The sequence below is a fragment of the Drosophila takahashii genome, chromosome 3L (genome assembly GCF_030179915.1).
Source record: "Drosophila takahashii strain IR98-3 E-12201 chromosome 3L, DtakHiC1v2, whole genome shotgun sequence".
In the NCBI taxonomy this organism is placed as follows: domain Eukaryota; kingdom Metazoa; phylum Arthropoda; class Insecta; order Diptera; family Drosophilidae; genus Drosophila; species Drosophila takahashii.
Window position 1 is genome coordinate 30,416,458 of NC_091680.1, and position 19,622 is coordinate 30,436,079.

At 39.3% G+C, this 19,622-nt stretch overlaps 1 protein-coding gene and 1 long non-coding RNA gene across 4 annotated transcripts; one reads left to right on the top strand and one right to left on the bottom strand.

The window, feature by feature from the left end:
- The first annotated feature begins 2,162 nt into the window (after positions 1 to 2,162).
- On the top strand, positions 2,163 to 4,217 carry LOC138913081 (uncharacterized). 3 transcript variants are annotated; one of them, XR_011418657.1, is made up of 4 exons: positions 2,163 to 2,451; positions 2,513 to 2,627; positions 2,697 to 4,012; positions 4,075 to 4,217. It is a non-coding gene; the product is annotated as an uncharacterized lncRNA (long non-coding RNA). The 3 variants fall into 3 exon arrangements; XR_011418656.1 differs by having other exon boundaries at positions 4,080 to 4,217; XR_011418658.1 differs by having other exon boundaries at positions 2,163 to 2,349; positions 2,418 to 2,627; positions 4,080 to 4,217.
- A 4,992-nt stretch (positions 4,218 to 9,209) lies between these two features.
- On the bottom strand, positions 9,210 to 18,181 carry LOC138912958 (uncharacterized). Its single transcript, XM_070215001.1, has 6 exons — positions 18,038 to 18,181; positions 17,225 to 17,579; positions 13,453 to 14,156; positions 13,142 to 13,354; positions 11,852 to 13,015; positions 9,210 to 11,459 (listed from the first exon to the last, which is right to left on the bottom strand). The coding sequence occupies exons 1-6, from the start codon at positions 18,179 to 18,181 to the stop codon at positions 9,210 to 9,212; spliced, it is 4,830 nt and encodes a 1,609-aa protein (XP_070071102.1).
- Between the last annotated feature and the right edge of the window lie 1,441 nt (positions 18,182 to 19,622).

A 19,622-nucleotide genomic window follows, 5' to 3' on the forward strand; every position in this document is an offset into this window, starting at 1 on the left:
GCAAGAATTAAGCCAGGTTTCGGTTAAAGCGATTGCATCAAAGTCAGAGGCAGCACTGTTAGTATGAATTTAACTAAGTTTACCCAAAAGACTGCGTTCGTTTTGGTAGTGGATGGCGAATATGTTATTTAGATTTTTGTACGGTAATTTTGGAACTTGGGCTAGAATCTATTTGCTAAAATTCATATACTATAGTGTGTTCAGGCCATAATGAAGGTTCAAGAGCTCGGGATAACAGAGACGGTGGAAGAAGTATTTTAAATGAAGAAATTTTGCGCGCATGGTTAAAATTCAATTTGGTCACAATCAGGGGTGTCACAGAAACCGTCGACGGTTTTGGGGACGGTTGGTTTAGAAACCAACCGACCAAAACCGTTGGTTTCCTTTTTTTCGGAAAATTTACCGAAAAACGACCAGGGCTGGACGCATACACTAAATATCGAATATTCAATAATTATCGAATTTTATTTGACTTATTTTGACTATTTCCCAATAAGTTTTAAACTTAATTTTTGTTTTTCTTGAAAAATTACAAAAAGATCATATGGGCACTTCCAAAAAAAAGTCCACCAAGCCAAAAACCTTGAACCTTGAATAAAACATATTTCCACATGATTTTGCCCCGATATTAGTTTCTAATTAGTTGGATACTGAGCTTAACTACAAATTTGGAGTATAGTTTGATTATTTTTATGACAAACCCCACCAATATACGCAAAAATCAGTTTTTGGCTATTTTGTTGTTATTTTTTGGACCTGTCTTCTGTTGTTAATTTATCCTATAGGATTGCTAATATCTGGCATTTTTCTGTACTGAATGCTTCATTCACATGCTAAACTATTAAGTTAAAAGCAAAACATCCAGCAATTGAGAGATAGAGGTAAAGAAATCCGCTTTACAAAACAGTCGGAAAAAATGTCCCGAGCGACATGTCCCGAGCGAATGTGGTTGAAACTGCATAAAAAAAAACGGCAAAGAATTTTTGAGTAAAACCAAAAGCATTTCACAGCGACATGTTTGAACAATATTCTAAAAAAATCGCATTCAAATATTCCATCAGAATTCGCTAATTTCTGGTGTTGTATGAACTTCCCCGAAATCCACTTCTATTTTTGTCCCGAGCGAATACGGCAGTTTTTTACTGATATCTTAAAAACTAAAAGTGGTACAAAATCAAGATTTTTACAAAAAATAGAGCTTGGAAAGAGTGAAAAGAAAAGTCCATAATTAAAATTAAAATCTATTGTTTTACAATTTTTTTCAACTTTAAAGGTGTGCAAATGTCCCGAGCGACATTTTGGAAGTGCCCATATGTTTAAAGCGCATATTGTTCATAATAAAAGAAAAATATTAAAAATTTGAATTACCCGCCAGGCTACATATTGCAGCCCTGAACAGCGGTTTGCCTCGGCTGCGTTGGTTTATTTTCATTTCTAAGTTGGCAAGATTTTTAAAACCGAACCAAAGTGCCGTCTGCTCTAGAGTACTTGCGAAGGCATAAACTGCGAGAGGATAGGACGCAGAGGAGATCCTTACAAACGGTATTACATGGACTACCATGGAGATTTAACTCATTGGCCAGGTCCCTTCACAAGAATGCGGCCACCCTGAGTAAATCCTTTGGCAATGTCGATATTATCGCGAATGAATCGGAAGAATATGGTGTCTTGCGCTGGTAACCAATGTTTATTCCTGAAAATTAGCAATGCTTATTGGTTTAAATTAATAATAAACAAAAATTTTGTACTTTTTTTTCTTCTTCACAGCCAGCGTTTTACCAAAAATAGGACATTTTTTCACGACAGTGATGCCAACTTTTTGCAAAGGCGGCCTGTTTTTATTAATTTCTCAATAACTACAACTTCTTTTACCATAAAATTTTTACCAGAAATAAGTTTCATTTTTAACTACAGTACTAAGTACCTTTGAATAAATAATTCGTTAACAAAACATTTCGATAACTAACTCCGAAATTTGGACAAATTTGGTATTTTAAAGTGCTAGCTAATTGGTAACACTGTCAGGTAGACGGTTTGCCGACGGATTTTTTGTAGCTAATTTTTTCGAGAGGTTTTATAAAAAGCATATTTTTAAATATAAAACGAAGTAGGTATAAAAATCGTAGTATGCAGGTAGTTCATAAAATTCATTAGAGTTATCTTAAATAAAGTTATATTTTTGGGAAACATTTTTAAGTTGGGTAATTTAATCAAAACGTCCGGCAAAATACGGGGGATTTAGAAACCGTCAAAAATTACGTCTGTGACACCGAGATTTGCTGTGGGTTGAGGTAGATGCGTGTCAGTTACAACGGAAGCAATGGTGGAGTTAATGCCACTTTGGTTCCTGTAAGTGATTCGCTTAGCAGTTTTAACCCAACAAACCGCGACGCAACAGAAAGGATTTCATCATTAAGGGCAACGAACTGTTTCCGAACCCTCCTCATAAAGGTGCACATTTCCATTTCAATTCCTCGGCATGCCTCACATGACCAGGTGAATCCAATTTCAGAATTTTGGAACTTTGAGGTCCTTTTACTAAGAATCCTTGCCGTCGGGGAACTTTTAGGAAAACGCAGTTTAACTTGGGAATTCGTAGCGAATTCGAATTTATCGCATCCATCGAGGTAAATTTAAAAATATTAATTCTGTAACACAGTATAACTAATAATTATAGATATAATTCTTCTATTTAGGTTAATGAGGTCTGAAGACAGAGAACGCTATAGTATAGTTGAACTGTTACAGGCGCAAGGACACAGTCAGCACAAAGACCAATATAATCTCTAAGATGAGTAACGGCCATAAATTGGTTTTGCAATATGCAGCCGTAAATCTCGCTCTCTCCGCTCGCACAAAGTTGAGAGCGAAAAAATCAAAAAATAGTGTACAAGTTATATGACATATTACTTAGGGGCACTTACCCAATTCATAAACAACTTTGAGCTCAGAACAAATTTCAAAATAACTCAGACTGACTCCGAGATAAACCCGTAGTCAGCTATTTCTTTCAACTACGCCCTCAAGTTATTCCCAAACAGACTAATTTCACACATCCCGCATCAAAGGGATTCTGTAAACACCCAAGCCGATATTATAAACATCGGAGCCCAAAAGCGGTCCCCGAAATCCGCTAAGGTAAACACCAATTTCCGACAGAAATTCAGTTTCAAATTTAATTGCCAAATTTCATTATCCTATTTTTCCGACTCTCTTGAGTCACTCTCTTAATCAGTTTTTCTGAGATAAATCTCTTAATCATTATTGATTATTGAACTTGAGTCCAGGCAGTCCGTTTTTAAGAATCGAATCGAGAAGTTTAAAAAGTATAAAGCAGTGAGCAGTGAAATATGTTCGACCTATGAATAAAATTGTAATAGTGAATAAGTAAAGTTAAAAATATAATAAATTTTTTAAAAAACTCACTAAGGAGAAAGTTAATTGGCGCCCAACGTAGGGCCGCGCGTTTAAAAATTCTAAAGCAAGGCTTTAAAACGAAATAAAACTTTCAAGTGAAAAAAGAATTTGTGCTGCCAACAAACCCAGATACAACCAGCGAAATAAAAAAGTTTGTGTTATTTAAAGGAGGAAACTAATAAATGCAATAATCCTCTTAATTAAAATTATAACCAACGAAATAAAAAAGTTAGTGTTGAACTAAAAAATAAAAAGGTGGAAATTAATAAATGAAAAAATCCCCTTTAATTACTCCCAATTAAAAATAGTGATCGAAACATAAGTCACTGCTCCGGACAATCAAAAAAAAAAAACAACAATCTAAAGAACATCATAAATTAAACATTTTTAAATCAATAAAACAAATCATCATCAACCAAAAAGGAAAAATTTATTGGCTGAAGGGCAATCCCTCGCCACAAGAAGACCGAAAACTGAAAAAAACATTTATAAAGGAAGGCACAGATTAAGAGAAGAACCCAACCAGGATCATCAAATGAAAAGAAGACCCCATCAGGATCATCATACAAGAGGAAGAATATAATAAGGACGATTCGTGAGCGATAATAATTTTCTTTTCCAAATTCTATAAAATTCTCAAAATGAATCCTCCTCAAGAGCAGGCTGGTCCGAGCAATAAAAGACCACACACGGCGATTCCTCCTCAAGAAGTTACAAAGAATCAGGCAGTAACAAACAACACAATGTTAAATGTAGGAGAATTAATTAAACAAATTGTAAATTATGAATTGAATCCATTAAAAGACGAGATTGGAAGTTTAAAACAGCAGTTATCTAATAAAATAAAGAAGGTTGAAGATTATCAGATAGAAGTTATTGATCCAAATATTAAATGCAATAGCAATGGGGCAATATGCCAGAGGAAGCGATAGGTTTTATTCAGCTTTGTCAATCTTAAGAAATAAAATAACAGGAATGGCAATTTTGCATTAACTCATAACGGTACAGTTTTAAATTTCGATGCCATAAGGGCCAGGCTTGACTTTGTCTTTAGTGACAAACGTCCAATCCATATTATTGAACAAGAATTGAGTGTATTAAGCCAGGGTAAATTATCCATAATAGATTACTACGGAACTGTTAATAGAAAGTTAACTCTATTAATAAATAAAACTATCATGACTTACGGTAGAAATAAACCAATAACATTTGAAATGAACGAGAAACATAGAAAGACCGCTCTCAGACTTTTTATAACCGGCCTTAACGGTCATATTTCTGACACAATATTTTCAATGAATCCCACTAAATGCAATGGTTATAGTTCAGGAATTGGAAAGTAATAATATGAGGGCCCATTTTGCTAATACCTTCTCAACCACGCAAATTCAAGTGGAGACGGTCAAATATATTTGAATAATAAGCCCAGACAGCTAAACATTAATCATAATAACCAAAGGAATAATAATAATTTAAGATTTATCCAAGAAAGTAATAATTACAATAATAACAATTAAAACAAAAACAGTTATAATAATTATAACCAGAACAGAAATAATAATTGGAATCAGGGCAGAAATAATAACAACCAGCAAAATCAGTGGAACTCGTATATACCACAACAAAATAAGACAGAGCCAATCGATGTAGATGAGTCAATTCAGGCTCAAAATAGGAACAATAACTGTTATAATCAAGGTTATATTAATTACCAAAATAATAATTATAATCAAAATAAATGGAACCAAAATAAAAAAAGTGACACACAGCAAGATCAGGTCCAAAATAAAAGAGTACCGACTGGAACTGTTAACCAGCCGGCAAACAAACCATGAGACTTAACAATATTGAGGAAGACCATTTTTTAGGCCAAAACCAGGAGTAGGATTACCCAACTTAATTAAATATTATAAAAAAATAAATAAAAAATTAAAAATATTAATCTTGTTATATAAAAACAGGAATTTATAAAAATAAAAATGAGCTCCCCATATATATAAGAGTATCCACAGTTAATGGGTATTCAATAATAAAATATTATCATATGATAACTATATTTGATACGCGATTTACGTTTTACGAAATAGAAGGCTTAGACTCAGATTTGCTAGTAGGGTATAATCTATTAAAAAAAATCGGAGCTGTAATTGATACAGCTAAAGGAACGATAAAATATAATGGAATGGAAGAAAAATTAAAATACGACACCGGAAAAAATTTAAATCAACATTCTTTGTCCGAAGAAAACAACATTCTTCCGTTAAAGGAATTTATTTTAAACAAGAAAGGAAGCTACCTTCGGCCAGCCGAAGCTTATATACCCTTGTAGATAAAAGAATACTCACTCGGTGCAGTTCCAGGGATTCCAGATTCAGCGTTTCGATTTATTTCAATTTTGTTTTTAAGTAGTCAAGAATCAAAACGCCTACTTCCTACAAAGTTACAATGAATTTTCTTATATTTGTTTGGGAGCCTTAAGATATAGTGGTCCGATCCGGCTGGCTCCGACATATGTACTACCTGCAATAGAAAGAAGACCTTCGGGAAAGTTTCATCGCGATAGCTTTAAAACTGAGAGACTAGTTCGCATAGAAACGGACAGACGGACAGACGGACAGACGGACAGACGGACATGGCTAGATAGACTCGGCTATTGGTGCTGATCAAAAATATATATACTTTATGTGGTCGGAAACGTCTCCTTCACTGCGTTGCAAACATCTGACTGAAATTATACTACCCTCTACAAGGGTATAAAAATACTTTGATGAAAAGACCCGAGTCAGATCCGAATCTGAAATGGCAAATCAAAGCGAATTTAGTTTGGGAATTAAAAATCCTGAACACGCCGTCGTTGAATTATCCGACAAAAATATAAGTTTGGGAACTAAAAATCCCGAACAAGCCGTCGTTGAATTATCCGACAACAATAAAAGTGTGGGAATTAAAAATCCTGAACACGCCGACAACCAAAAAATTAACAATATGAAAAAATCATCTGCAAATCAATTGAAGGATTTGGAGGATGAAATACTAAGCATTATCAATAAAAAGCATTCGAAAATAAATATGCAAATTCCATTTATGACAGATATTCGCCGTGAAATAAACACCGAAAACGATAGGGCCATATATAGCAAACAATATCCGTATGCTCTATCGACTTCAGATTTTGTGAACTCAGAAATAGATCGAATGTTAAAAGAGGAAATTATAAGGCCAAGCAGGAGCCCTTATACCTCCCCGGTACTAGTAGTACCCAAAGAAGGTTTTAACGAAGATGGAACTCCAAAACTCAGACTTGTAATAGATTATAAAAAACTAAATGATAATACAATAGATACCCAATGCAGGATCCTTTGGTAATTTTGTCAAATCTTGGGAAAGCTAAATACTTTTCCACAATCGATTTAGAATATGGATTTCATCAGATTCTCATGAGCGAAACAGACGTACAAAAAACATCGTTCTCAATAAACAATGGAAAGTACGAATTCTTGAGAATGCCATTTGGGTTGACTAACGCTCCCAAAATCTTTCAAAGAGCAATGAATTATATATTAAGAGAAGAAGTCGGTAAAACATGCCATGTTTATATGGATGACATTATAATATTTTCAAAAACAATTGAACAACATTACAAAGATTTAATTGTCATAATTAAAATTTTGCTGAACGCAAACATGAAAATTTCTATCGAAAAATCAAAGTTCTTTCTTGTAACTAGCGCTTTAATTTATAAGTGTTTTTTGTACTTAAGTAGTATTTTTATACGGGTTCTGAATCGTATTGCTGGATACAAAAGTGGAAGGGAGGAGGTAATTAATTATGCTAATTAGGGTAATAAATCAGGACAATGTGACAGGTGTGGGAGGTAATTAAAGTTAATGGGTGCGTGACGAGTGATCGTTAACCCTCTAAGACTTGCGTGCCTGAAGGCACGTATTACGTTTTTGGCCTGAACAAATAAACTAACATCTTTTCAATTGTTTAAATATTTTTTTGCGGTTGATAAAAGGCAGACAAAATTATGAATCTCAGGCTTGAAAGCTCTCCGAAGCTTCTAACGAGACTTATCATTTATTTTATGTTTTTTCGCGCGAAAATAATACGTGCCTTGAGGCATGCTTACGTCTTAGAGGGTTAATTTGTATCCACCCTGCAGTTCCCGAATTCAGACCAAGCGCTAAATAGCACTGCGTCGACTGCGACGCCGGCAGAGCCTCGGCAGAAGCGACTCTCTCACCAACCCCCTCTCTCTCAATCGCCGTCACCGACGGAGCCGACCTAAACGGCGCCAGAGGCGACGCTCTTCAAAATTCCTCTCTCTCAAATTAAGCAAGCGCGATCGTGGCAAAGGGAAAAGAACAACAAGAGAGATTGAAATTGCAGATGTTGTTTTTCTCGCTCAGTATTCTTTTTCTATTTCTGAAAAGCAGGCGCCGTTGTTCCGCGTTTTTCAATTGCGTTCTAACTGTGATAAGTTGTTTTCGAGTTCAAACAAAAGTGCTATTAATCAATAATGCATTTTTAGGTAAGTAATTTTAAAGGGTATTATAACTTTGTCTTGTCAAAATTATTATAGCTTCTCATTTTTAGAATATGTATGTTTTATTTTTAGGTCAAGCTGATGGTACAAGGTGCATAAACAATATAATTTCAGATAAGATAATTTTGTCCTACAGCCCAGAAGGATGTTATTCTTGCACTTCTAAGTAAGTTTTTATCGTTCTTGTCTAATATTCTAATATTATAAAAATATATATTTTCCAAATTCAGATCCCATTGGTCAGGTGAAGCCTGCAGAGTCTCCGGAGAGGATGCGGAGATATGTGAAAAATATCCATGCGCGAAAACGGAGCTCACCAAGACTCCGGAAGCCATGACAAACGTACCGAAGACCCTACAAGTCACCGTAGTTGGTAAAAATCTATTAGTTTAATATAAAAGTATAAAAATAATTTACCAAAAATGATGTAGTAAAATTAACTGAAAACAAATAAACCTTTTGATTTGAAATTTGACATATTTTTTATTTTTCTCTCTCTTTCCTGATGATTTTGGGTGATATTTCGGCGCTAAAATAGCGCCAAAAAGACGCCGAATTTGGTGATGAATTAAGCGCTGAAAAATGGTGATGAACAGGTGCTAAGAAAGCGCTAGTTTTTGGCAGTGATGAGCTAGTTAAGCGGGTGAGAAGTTACTGGGGTGTGACGGATGTCCTTTGCTTATCTGGGTTATCCTAGTTAATCGGGGGAGAAGTTACTGGGGTGTGACGGGTGATCATCCCGATATATTCTTTGCTTAGATTAAGAAAGTGTGGTGCTCACACGGTGTCACGGGATCATAGCGTTGTATTTAGATTTTCCTAATTAAGCGGTGGAGAAGTTACTGGGGTGTCCTTTGCTTATCTGGGTTATTCTAGTTAAACGGGGAGAAATTACTGAGGTGTGTCAGGTGTCCTTTGCTTATCTCGGCTATCCTAGTTAAACGGGGAGAAATTACTGAGGTGTGTCAAGTGATCATAGCGATATATTTGGGTTGGTCAGAAACAAGGCGAGTTGAGTTGCCTATGTGTGGACTGTATTAATTTTTATTCTTGCCAGTTGCGAAGCCTATTCGATACTGAATTGAATTTCGCAATACGACGCCGTATTAGCGGCGTTGCCAGAAACTCAAAGAGAGATTTTTTTGTACGTATACATGTTTTCTTGTACATAGATTAAAGTATATAAAGGAATGGAGATGGCATTATGCGCCTATATATTAGAGATGATTAAAGCTGCAAGCGTTCACGAACATCCCGGCCCGCCCTGAAACACCGTTTCTGAATGGGGCAATACAGCAACTTTCGTGATCGGTCTGGTCATCTCTCCTGCCTGGGTCTTCAGTTTGACTGCTCGAACGAGGTCGTCCTTTCCTGGATAGATTTCCATAACCCGTGCGATGTGCCAGGATGCCGGTGGTGAATTGGACTCTTTTACGAGCACAACATTACCGGTGGAGATGTTGGGTGTTGAGGTAGTCCATTTTGGACGTTGCTGCAGAGTAGTCAGATACTCCTGATGCCATTTTTTCCAGAATCCTTGAAGCATAGACTGGATGCTTTGCCAATATCCTAATCGGCCCACTGGGATGTGGCTCAAATCGGGATCTGGCACTGTGGTCAAAGGTCGCCCGATCAAGAAGTGAGCGGGTGATAGGTAGTTGGTTTCCGTATCCGGTGTGTGGCACAAGGGGCGTGAATTTATCACTGCGCCTTTTTGAGCAAGAAGTGTGCGCATCTGTTCAAAGGTGAGCGTTGAGTTTCCGGTGATTCTGCGCAGATGTAGCTTGACACAACGAACTGCCGACTCCCATTTCCCTCCCCAGTGAGGGGCTCTCGGGGGAATAAGTACCCATTGGATACCATCATCCGCTAGTGTGCTAGAAACGGTGTCCTTGTGTGTTTGTGAAGAAAGCAATTCTTGCATCTCGTCGAGGGATCGCTTAGCTCCAATAAAGTTTGTGCCATTGTCACTGTAGATCTTACTGCACTTGCCACGTAAGGATATGAAGCGCCGCAAGGCAGCCAAGAAAGTTTCTGTGGTCAGGTCTGTTGCAAGTTCCAGGTGGATGGCCGAGGTGACCATGCACACAAATAGGCATATGTAACCCTTGCTGATACGTGGCTTCCGAACCTTTGCATCCTTCAGAAGGATTGGACCTGCATAGTCGCAACCAGTATGTATAAATGGAAGCGCTTGAGTAATGCGTACGCTGGGTAAATTAGCCATTTGTTGCTGGGATGTATGGGAGCGTTGACGAAAGCAAGCTAAACAGTCGTGTGTTATCTTCCGAATTAGATTCCGTGCTCCAAATATCCAGAATTTTTGCCGAACAATAACAAAAAGTGAGGAAACTCCAGGGTGGAGGTTCACTCGGTGCTCGTGTTCCAGTATTAGCTTTGAGATGTGATGTGCCGCCTTGATCTCGTCAAATGAGAGCGCTCTGGATGCCTTTTCGCGAGATGAATTTCGAGTACGTTGAATAAACCGCATCACGTAGCCGACAATGTGTACGAGTTTGATCCAAGAAGACACTCTGTCGATTAGTTCATCAAGTATATGAATCTGGGTTGCTTCTGTTAATGTAGCCAAACAGCTGGATTTGACTTCTCCTTGAATGCGTTTGTCTGTAAGAGATAAACCGAACCGTGAATCGTTTAATTTTACCAGGTACTGATCCTTGTCCCGTAGCCATTGAGGCCCATTCCACCACAAATGGAAGTCGATGAGATCAGCAGCCATCAGTCCCCTGGACGCACAGTCAGCTGGGTTTGTTTTGGAATCGACGTGACGCCAAGCACTCCTTGGAATGGTGTCAAGGATTTCCGAGGTTCTGTTTCCAACAAATGTCTTGAGTTGGGCTGGCGCATACGATAGCCAGGAGAGCACTATTGAAGAGTCGGAGCAGCCAAAAACAGTTATGTTCTTGTGGCGTAATCCAGACGTGATCGAGCGAATCAGTTGGCTGAGGAGAAGTGCTGCGCAAAGTTCCAGACGTGGCAAGGATTGTTGTTTCAGTGGAGCCACCCTTGTTTTCGCAGCCACAATGGACACCGAGATGGATCCATCGTCGTTTGTAACTCTGATGTACACCACAGCAGCATACGCCTTGGTTGAAGCATCCGAGAATCCGTGGAGTTCGATGTTGTCCGGGTCGTTGGGAACAAATCGTGGTAGTCGGAATTTTTGAAGAGTGTCCAGATCTGCTCTCCACTTCAGCCAGTTGTCCGCCAGTTTAGTTGGGAGTGGGTCATCCCAGTCCAAATTCAAGAGCCAGAGCTTTTGGAAAAGGATTTTGAATTGAATGACAATGGGTGCCAAGAGTCCGAGAGGATCAAATATCCTCGAGACGTCGGACAAGACTTGTCTCTTTGTGCAATCAGGATTTGCAGCTAGACCGACATTGTACGTTAGAATGTCTTTTCCAGGATGCCAGTACAGTCCGAGAACCTTTACTGGTGACGTTTGTGCAGATTGTGTGTCGCCATCGTTCGTCTATATGCATGGTGTATTCGATACCCATTTTCCGAGTTCAAGGTTGGCGCGAGACATCATCTGAACTAGCTCGTTTCGGTTTCGAAGTAGCTCATCCTCACTGTTTGACCCAGTAAGAACGTCATCGACATAAAAATCCTCCAGCAGGATTTTCGACGCATTTGGGTATTCCTCTTTATGATCGATAGCAAGTTGTTCCAGCACCCGCACCGCCAGGAATAGCGCGCACGAAGTTCAGTAGGTTACCGTGCACAATTGGAAATGCTTGATGGATCTTCTCTCCAAACGATTTTCTGGAAGTTTCTGTGCTTTTCGTGGACCCATATCTGGCGGAACATTTTTACGATGTCCGCTGAGAATGCAAATTTGTACATTCGAAAACGAAGGCACACAGCGAATAGATCGCGCTGGATACTGGGCCCTGTAAACAGGGTGTCATTTAAAGCCTTACCATTGGCGTCGCGAAATGATTTATCGAAAACTACTCGTAGCTTCCGACCCAGCACTGGGTGGTGGGGTAGATAGAACTGATTTCCAGTAGCGTTTTCCTCAGGTGGCACCTCTCGCATGTGCCCCAGATTTGTGTACTCCCTCATAAAGTGTACGTACTGTGTACGCAGCTGTTCGTTCTGTTGCAGCCGCCGCTCAACCGATTTAAAGCGTTTTAGCGCTCCTTTTTGAGTTTGTCCGAATTCGGGGTTTTCAGTGTTGAATGGAAGTTCCACGATATACTTCCCGTTTTCATCGCGACTGTGAGTGGCGAGAAAGTGCTTCTCGACTTGATCATCCTCCGGTTCCAATTTTGCGCTGCTTTGAACGTTTTCTAGTTCCCAAAACTTCTGAAGCGTGGCGCCTATGTCCACTGTTGTAGTCAGTGCAATAGCGTTGCTTGGACTCGATGTGATGAGTGAAGTTATTACCCATCCGAACACCGAAGAAATGGCGATGAGATTACCCTTGTTGTCGTACATCTTTCGTCCTGTAAACACTGACCATACGTGTTCGCTGCCCAATAGAATGTCAACAGGTGAGTTTGTGTTGAATTCAGTATCCGCCAACTGCAGATCCTTGAAAACCTTGAGCGCCGATGCATCGATGTTTTGCCTTTCCAGCGAAGAAGTGATCCTGCCTAGCACGTGGGCGTAGACAACCAACAGATCCTCGGAGATACGAGACTTGATGTGCAAGGTGCTGCATCCCCTTGTCGTGTCTGCTTTCACCGAAGAGATTCCGGTAACCAAGATGCGTGATGCCGACCGTGTCAATCCGAGAGCTTGGATGCAACGCTCGGATACGTAGGAAAGCTCGGAGCCCGTGTCCAATAAGAGACGGCATGTTACGTGGTCACCCTTTGCGTTTTGAACATAAGCCATGGCAGTTGGTAATATGCTTCGCTTAACTTCCGATTCCTTTGCAGATTTTGCATTGCCCTGTGCACATACAGCCGATTGAGTGCCCTCTCCTTGGGCGAAATGACTGAGAGTCACCGATGTGTTGTTGGACGCGCTTGTGTTTCGCTCGTCCTCCCCTGCTATCTGGGCAAGATTCCCAATAGCCTGTGGATTCGCTTGGACATGAAGAAGATGATTTCCCTTGCATTGCCTACATTTGTATGTCGACTTGCACTTGCTGACCCCATGACCAGGTCGCAAGCAGTTGTAGCACAGTGATTACTCCTTTACGAAGGATCGCCTCTGCATCCCGGACATATCCAAGAACTGCTGACAGCTGTACAGAGAGTGTTCTGTAGAATTACATTTGGTGCAGCCACTGCCTTCAACCGCAACCATCGATTGTGTGACCCTTTTTGGTTTTTCTGCATGTGTTATTGTCTTGCCACCAGTAGCAAGCTCCCTTTTACTCAGCTCCAGTTCCTCGCAACGAGAATCGAGAAACTTGAAGAATTTCTCGAGAGTTGGTGAATCCGTGAATCCAATCCGCGAATAATTTCGTTTGCTCCGTCTGACACCTTCCGTAGAATTGATGCATCTACCTTTGTAGTTGTTGGTAGGCTCATAAACTGCTCCAAAAATGAGTTTACAATGTGCCGTAGACGATTGTACCTCTCCTTAAGACGTTCCCAAGCTGTGTTGTAAGCAGTCTCCGTAATGGCCAAGTGCCGTACCAAGTTGGCAGTCTCATCAACAAGAAGTGTTTTCAAGTGATGGAACTTCTGTGTGTTGGGCTGCTGCTTGTTATGAATTGTGTTTTCATAGATGTCTTGAAAGGAGGGCCACTCTGTGTAGTTGCCAGAGAACCGCTTGATTTGAATTTTTGGCAATTCGCTCTGATTAGAATTCGCCGCGAATACCGAACTTAAATTCGCCAAAGTGACGTCACCACCAACTTGAACCGGCGTGCTCGAGCTAGCCTGATTTGCAGCCAGTCGCTCAAATAGTTGTTGGTTTTGTTGCAGCAAATTGACAATTGCGTCGTTGTTGGAATGCAGACCGTTGCTGCCATTCGTAATGCCTGTAGATGTACTCGGTTGTAGAGCATCACTTCTGTCCTTGAGAATTGCGATCGCCCTTAGGTACTTTTCTTCGTAAATCGCATTATCGATCTCCGGATCGACGTAACCTTCCACTTCCTCGTGGACAGCAATGGCATCGCCGAACTCGTTGAACTCCTTCCAAACATCGTCAAGAAGTTGTATGCGCGTGGTGATCTCTGCCTGTGTTGCAGATTCCGCTTGCTCTGCCCATGAGAGACAACGTGTGATGTTAGCCTTGAGCCTGGAACGGCTCTTCATAAATGCTTTTAATTGTTCCATAGCAAACAATTATCCTGAGAATCAAAGCACTCCACTAACTGTCCAAGAATCCGTGAACGAAGGACCAACAATATGGTCAGAAACAAGGCGAGTTGAGTTGCCTATGTGTGTACTGTATTAATTTTTATTCTTGCCAGTTGCGAAGCCTATTCGATACTGAATTGAATTTCGCAATACGACGCCGTATTAGCGGCGTTGCCAGAAACTCAAAGAGAGATTTTTTTGTATGTATACATGTTTTCTTGTACATAGATTAAAGTATATAAAGGAATGGAGATGGCATTATGCGCCTATATATTAGAGATGATTAAAGCTGCAAGCGTTCACGAACATGGGTTATCCTAGTTAATGGGGGAGAAATTACTGGGGTGTGACGGGTGTCCTTTGCTTAGATTCAGAAAATATGAGGGAACTTTATTTAGTGGAAAAAAATGTTCACGATCCAAATATGTGTAATCACAGTGGCAACAGGTTGTTGATAGCAATCGCCCCTTTTAGTTGCTCAGTGGCTGTTTCACACGTGCACGGGGTCACTTAATTACCATACTAAATAATATCACAGGATGGTGGGATCAGACAGAAAAACAATTTGTTGAAAGCAAGCGACACAAACACCCTTGAAAAGGGGATCCCTTTGCTTGCTACTGAGAAACAAACACCCACCCCAATAACAAAAAGAATATGTAAATAAATTCAAATATATTTTTATTATTTTAACTTTTTGACCTGAAAGAAATAGCTGAAAACAAACTTTTTGAACTGAAAGAAATATCTGTAAACACTGAGAAACAAACACCCACCCAATAACAAAGGAATATGTAAATTTTAAATTCAAATATATTTTTATTTTTTATTTATTTTTTATTTGTAAATTTAAGGTTAAGATTTTTGTATTTCTTTATTAAATTAATAGCTTCAATTCTAAGGTATGGTGCCTGGTGGCATTGACAAGTATCCGGGCCCTCTTTTACATCATCATCGGCCCAGGGACATGTTAGCATATGTACACCATATTTCTATTCTCTCTCACCAACTATCTCCATCCTTTGAAGTTTGGAGAAAATCATCTTCAGGGACTGCCGATGATCCTCAAAAATGAAATACCCATTTTCTTTGAGGAAATTGGTGATTTCATCACATACGTTGTTGTTGGTATTCATGATGCTTGTTGTTTAACTGATTAGTTGTTGCTTTTTTGTTTTGTTGTTTTCTTGATGTTGTTCTTGATGTTTTCTTGTTTGTTGTTAAACTGTTTTTGTTGTTATATAGTTGATTTTTGTTGTTGTTTGTTGATTTTGATTGTTGTATAGTTGATTTTTGATGTTGTTTGTTGATTTTTGATTGTTGTATAGTTGGTTTTTGATGTTATATAGTTGATTTTTGTTTGTTGTATAGTTATATACTTGTTTGTTTTTATACCCTTGTAGAGGGTATTATAATTTCAGTCAGATGTTTGCAACGCAGTGAAGGAGACGTTTCCGACCACATAAAGTATATATATTCTTGATCAGCATCACTAGACGAGTCGATCTAGCCATGTCCGTCTGTCCGTCTGTCCGTCTGTCCGTCGGTCCGTCTGTCCGTCTGTCTGTCTGTCCGTTTCTATGCGAACTAGTCTCTCAGTTTTAAAGATATCGCGATGAAACTTTCCCGAAAGTCTTCTTTCTATTGCAGGTAGTACATATGTCGGAGCGAGCCGAATCGGACCACTATATCTTAAGGCTCCCATAGGAATATTCAAAGATATATAAGAAAATTCATTGTTTTGTAGGAAGTTGGCGTTTTAATTCTAGACTCTTTAAAAACAAAATTCAAAAATAGAAACGCTGAATCTGAAATCCCTGGAACAGCACCGAGTGAGCATTACTTTATCTGCAAGGGTATATAAGCTTCGGCTGGCCGAAGGTAGCTTCCTTTCTTGTTTGTATTCATTTTTTGTAATAGCTGTTTAGTTGTTGTATAGTCGACTTTTGTTTGTTGTTTAACTATTATTGTTTTGTTGTTTAATTGATTAGTTGTTGTATAGCTGTTGTTTAACTGATTAGTTGTTATTAGCTGGTTTCTAGTTGTTTAACTGTATAGCTCTTTTTGTTGTTTGGTTGATTGGTTGATTATTGATTATTGATTATTGTTTGTTGCTGATCCAGTAAACTTTTAAATCGAACTGAAGTTCCTTCCCAGTTACTTCTCACTTGTATCCCCTCTTCATATGGGGTATCATGCTCTTCCACCACCATCCCTTCCCCCGCAATCATACCCCTTGAGAAGTTAAGTTAGACAAATGCTAAGTTTGTTAGAAACCGTAGTAGACAACAACCTGGTTGCTAGGGCACTGTTCACTTTCACCCCTCTTTATTTTTGAGAATTAAGCTTTCTTCCACCACCTTTTCTCGCCATCAAATATTCGAAGGAATCAATTAATGAAAATATTGCAAGTCTAATTTTTTATATTCAATTTAAGGAAAATATTTTCATCAACCAATCAAATCATTGGAACTCTAATTTCTTATACTTAAGGTTGTAAATTACAGGGGAATAACAAAGTGTAGGTGTAAATGTTTATACATTAACTCTTCATTATTTATATTTTAAATTTTAAGCTTCAAACGGTTACATGGATCTTAAAGGCAGGTCATGAGGGTGGTATCTTTTCAGTCTTCTTTTTGTAGGTCTTCAGATTAGCCTGCTCGCTGGGAGTTAGGATGAGAGCCAAGACGTTTGTAGTATTTTTCTGCGTGCTTACGTATTACATCGCCTATCTTTGGGATTTTGAGATCTCTTTCTATATCTCTAGTTCTCATGAACCAGGGGGCATTACAAATCAATCTAATAATCTTACTTTGCGCTACTCGTATTTTGTTTAAGTTAGACTTAGACGCTATGCCATAGACTTTTAATGCATATTTCCAGATTGGGCTGAGAATAGATTTATATATTTTGACTTTATTGGACAGTGAGAGCTTATTTCTTGGTGACAATAGCCAGGACATACTTGCTGCCTTTGAAAGCACAGACTGCTTGATCATGGTTGTATGTCTCTGAAAAGTGAGTCCTCTATCCAAAATCACACCAAGGTACTTATAGTAGGCCTCTTGACGAAGTACAGAGACAAGCATGGAGATGCCTGGGCAGTCTTTTGGCCTTGTGGAGAATATGACACAAGCACATTTGCTGCAGTTGATGCCTATGTTCCATTCAGTAGTCCACTTTTCAAAACGTGTCACGTACTCTTGCAGGCCCAAGGTTGCGATTTCTATGCTTGGACTTCTGACCAGAACAGCAATGTCGTCGGCGTAAGGTGCGATCAGCATATTATCATCGTTGACTTCGGTACATATCTGGCATATCTGATGTGTATAGAGAGTATGGTGCCGGACCTAGTACACTGCCTTGGGGTACACCGGCTGAGATTGGGCGTTTTGACGACTTTTCTCCATCGACAACCACACTGAATTTTCTTTCAGCTAAGAGACATTGAATGAGGAGAAAAAGCTGAGGCGTGAGGAGGTTCTTCAGCTTGCTTAGAAGACCGTTGTGCCATACCCTATCAAAGGCTTGTTGAATGTCCATGTACACAGCCACTGAGTACATTTTGTTTTTCATGGCTTCCAGAGCGAAATTGACCTCGCGGTGAAGCTGTTCAGGTGTGCCATGACTTTTTCGAAATCCAAACTGCCACTTTGAAAAGGTCTGTCCAGTTGCATTTCCACAAGCATTCGATTTTCCATCGGAGTAAGATCTTGCGGCTTAAATCTGTTCTCTAGATTATCAGCAAAGATATCCGCCTTCTGCTGGCTTGACCCACACCAACCACCAGTGGGATTTCTGAGAGGAGCCTTTGGGTGACCTGTCTCTTGAATCGGCTTGTGAGTTTCCACAAGGAGTACTTGGTCGATGCATCTAAGCTCGCATTCTCCAACATCTGGTCTATGTGGTCTTGCTTGTACATTGTCAAGACTTAGCTTACCCGATTTGACAGTCTTTTATAAACCTTGTATTCTCGACGGACTCTTCTTTTAAGCTGTATCAGAACTAGAGCATTTTGTGGGAGCAGATTGCTTCTACTTTGGTTCGGAAGGTGCCTTTGGTTCGGGCTAGCAGCTGTCGCAGCAGTGTAAATATTTTTCATGAAGGCTGCTACCGCATCTTCAAGATCATCTGGATGGTTGCTGACAGCGTTGAGGTTAATGCTTCTGTCCAGGGATTCCTTTAACTTTTCAACAGAGGAGCCGGGCGGTAGAAAAGATTTCCTTTTGGCCTTGCATTGCGGTATTTAACTTAGCGTTGAAGCAATTGCCAGATGGTCCGAGGATAGCTCGTATTTGGTTTCGATCGAAAGTTTGTTGAGTGGGACCCCATTAACGATGAAGAAGTCAAGAGCTGTTGGTGTGAGCCAGGTATTTGAGGAATAAAAGGTAGGTTCCCCAATAGCTAGAATTTTGAGGAATAAAAGGTAGGTTCCCCAATAGCTATAACTTGGCTTGAGCTAGAAACTATGGCCTCTTGAAGACGCTTTCCCCGGCAACAGGATCTTAAATTTCCCCACCATTGCACAGTGGTTGCGCCCATAGGCCAAAAATCAAAAAATCGAAATTACCAAAAATTATCGATAAGTATACAAATTGTCTAAAAAATAACCAAGCTTCTTAATGGCAAACCGGAATTTTCTGGAAATCTAACGGGACTTTCTAAAAAAAGAACACAAAGTGTGAACACGTGTTCAATTTTGCAGCGCAGCGGCGTTACGTTAGCATTTCGTCAAAACAAAGTTGCATTTCAAAGCGGTCTAACTTTTACAAGAGAGGACCAAATTAGTTTATTTAAAAAGAACCTTTAAGTTTCAGGTCTTTAGTTTAATAAGTATTTTTTGTGAAATTAATCTGCTTGATTTGTTATTTCTTGTGTATTTTTGTTTATTAATCCTTTATTTATGTATTATGTGAACGTAATTTTCATGTTTAAATAGACTTTTAGATATTGTACAATTTTCGTCTGAGAAGAAAATAGTCCGCAGTGGCCACCGCCAGTTATTGATAAGATTGGAAGTCGTCGCTGCTAAATGTCCACCTACCTAAACAAATTTAGGTCGATGCAGGCAGGCCTGTGCACACATGTGTGACGTCAGGTCATAAAGGAATCCCACGATCGGTCACGTCCTGACACCATCTGCACGCGTACCTCGCGGGAATTTCGCTATCTTAAGGAGTTATCATGTCTGTAGCCACCTGGTATTGTTTTGATAGGATAAACCATGTATCTGATAAATGTAACCCAAAGTAGACCTAAGTAAATACTCTTTGACCCAAGAACATGTATATAAACCCCATGCAATATTCAATTAAATCAGTACGACAAAAACTCTTTGCGTATTCACTTCTCCGCAGCCCAAT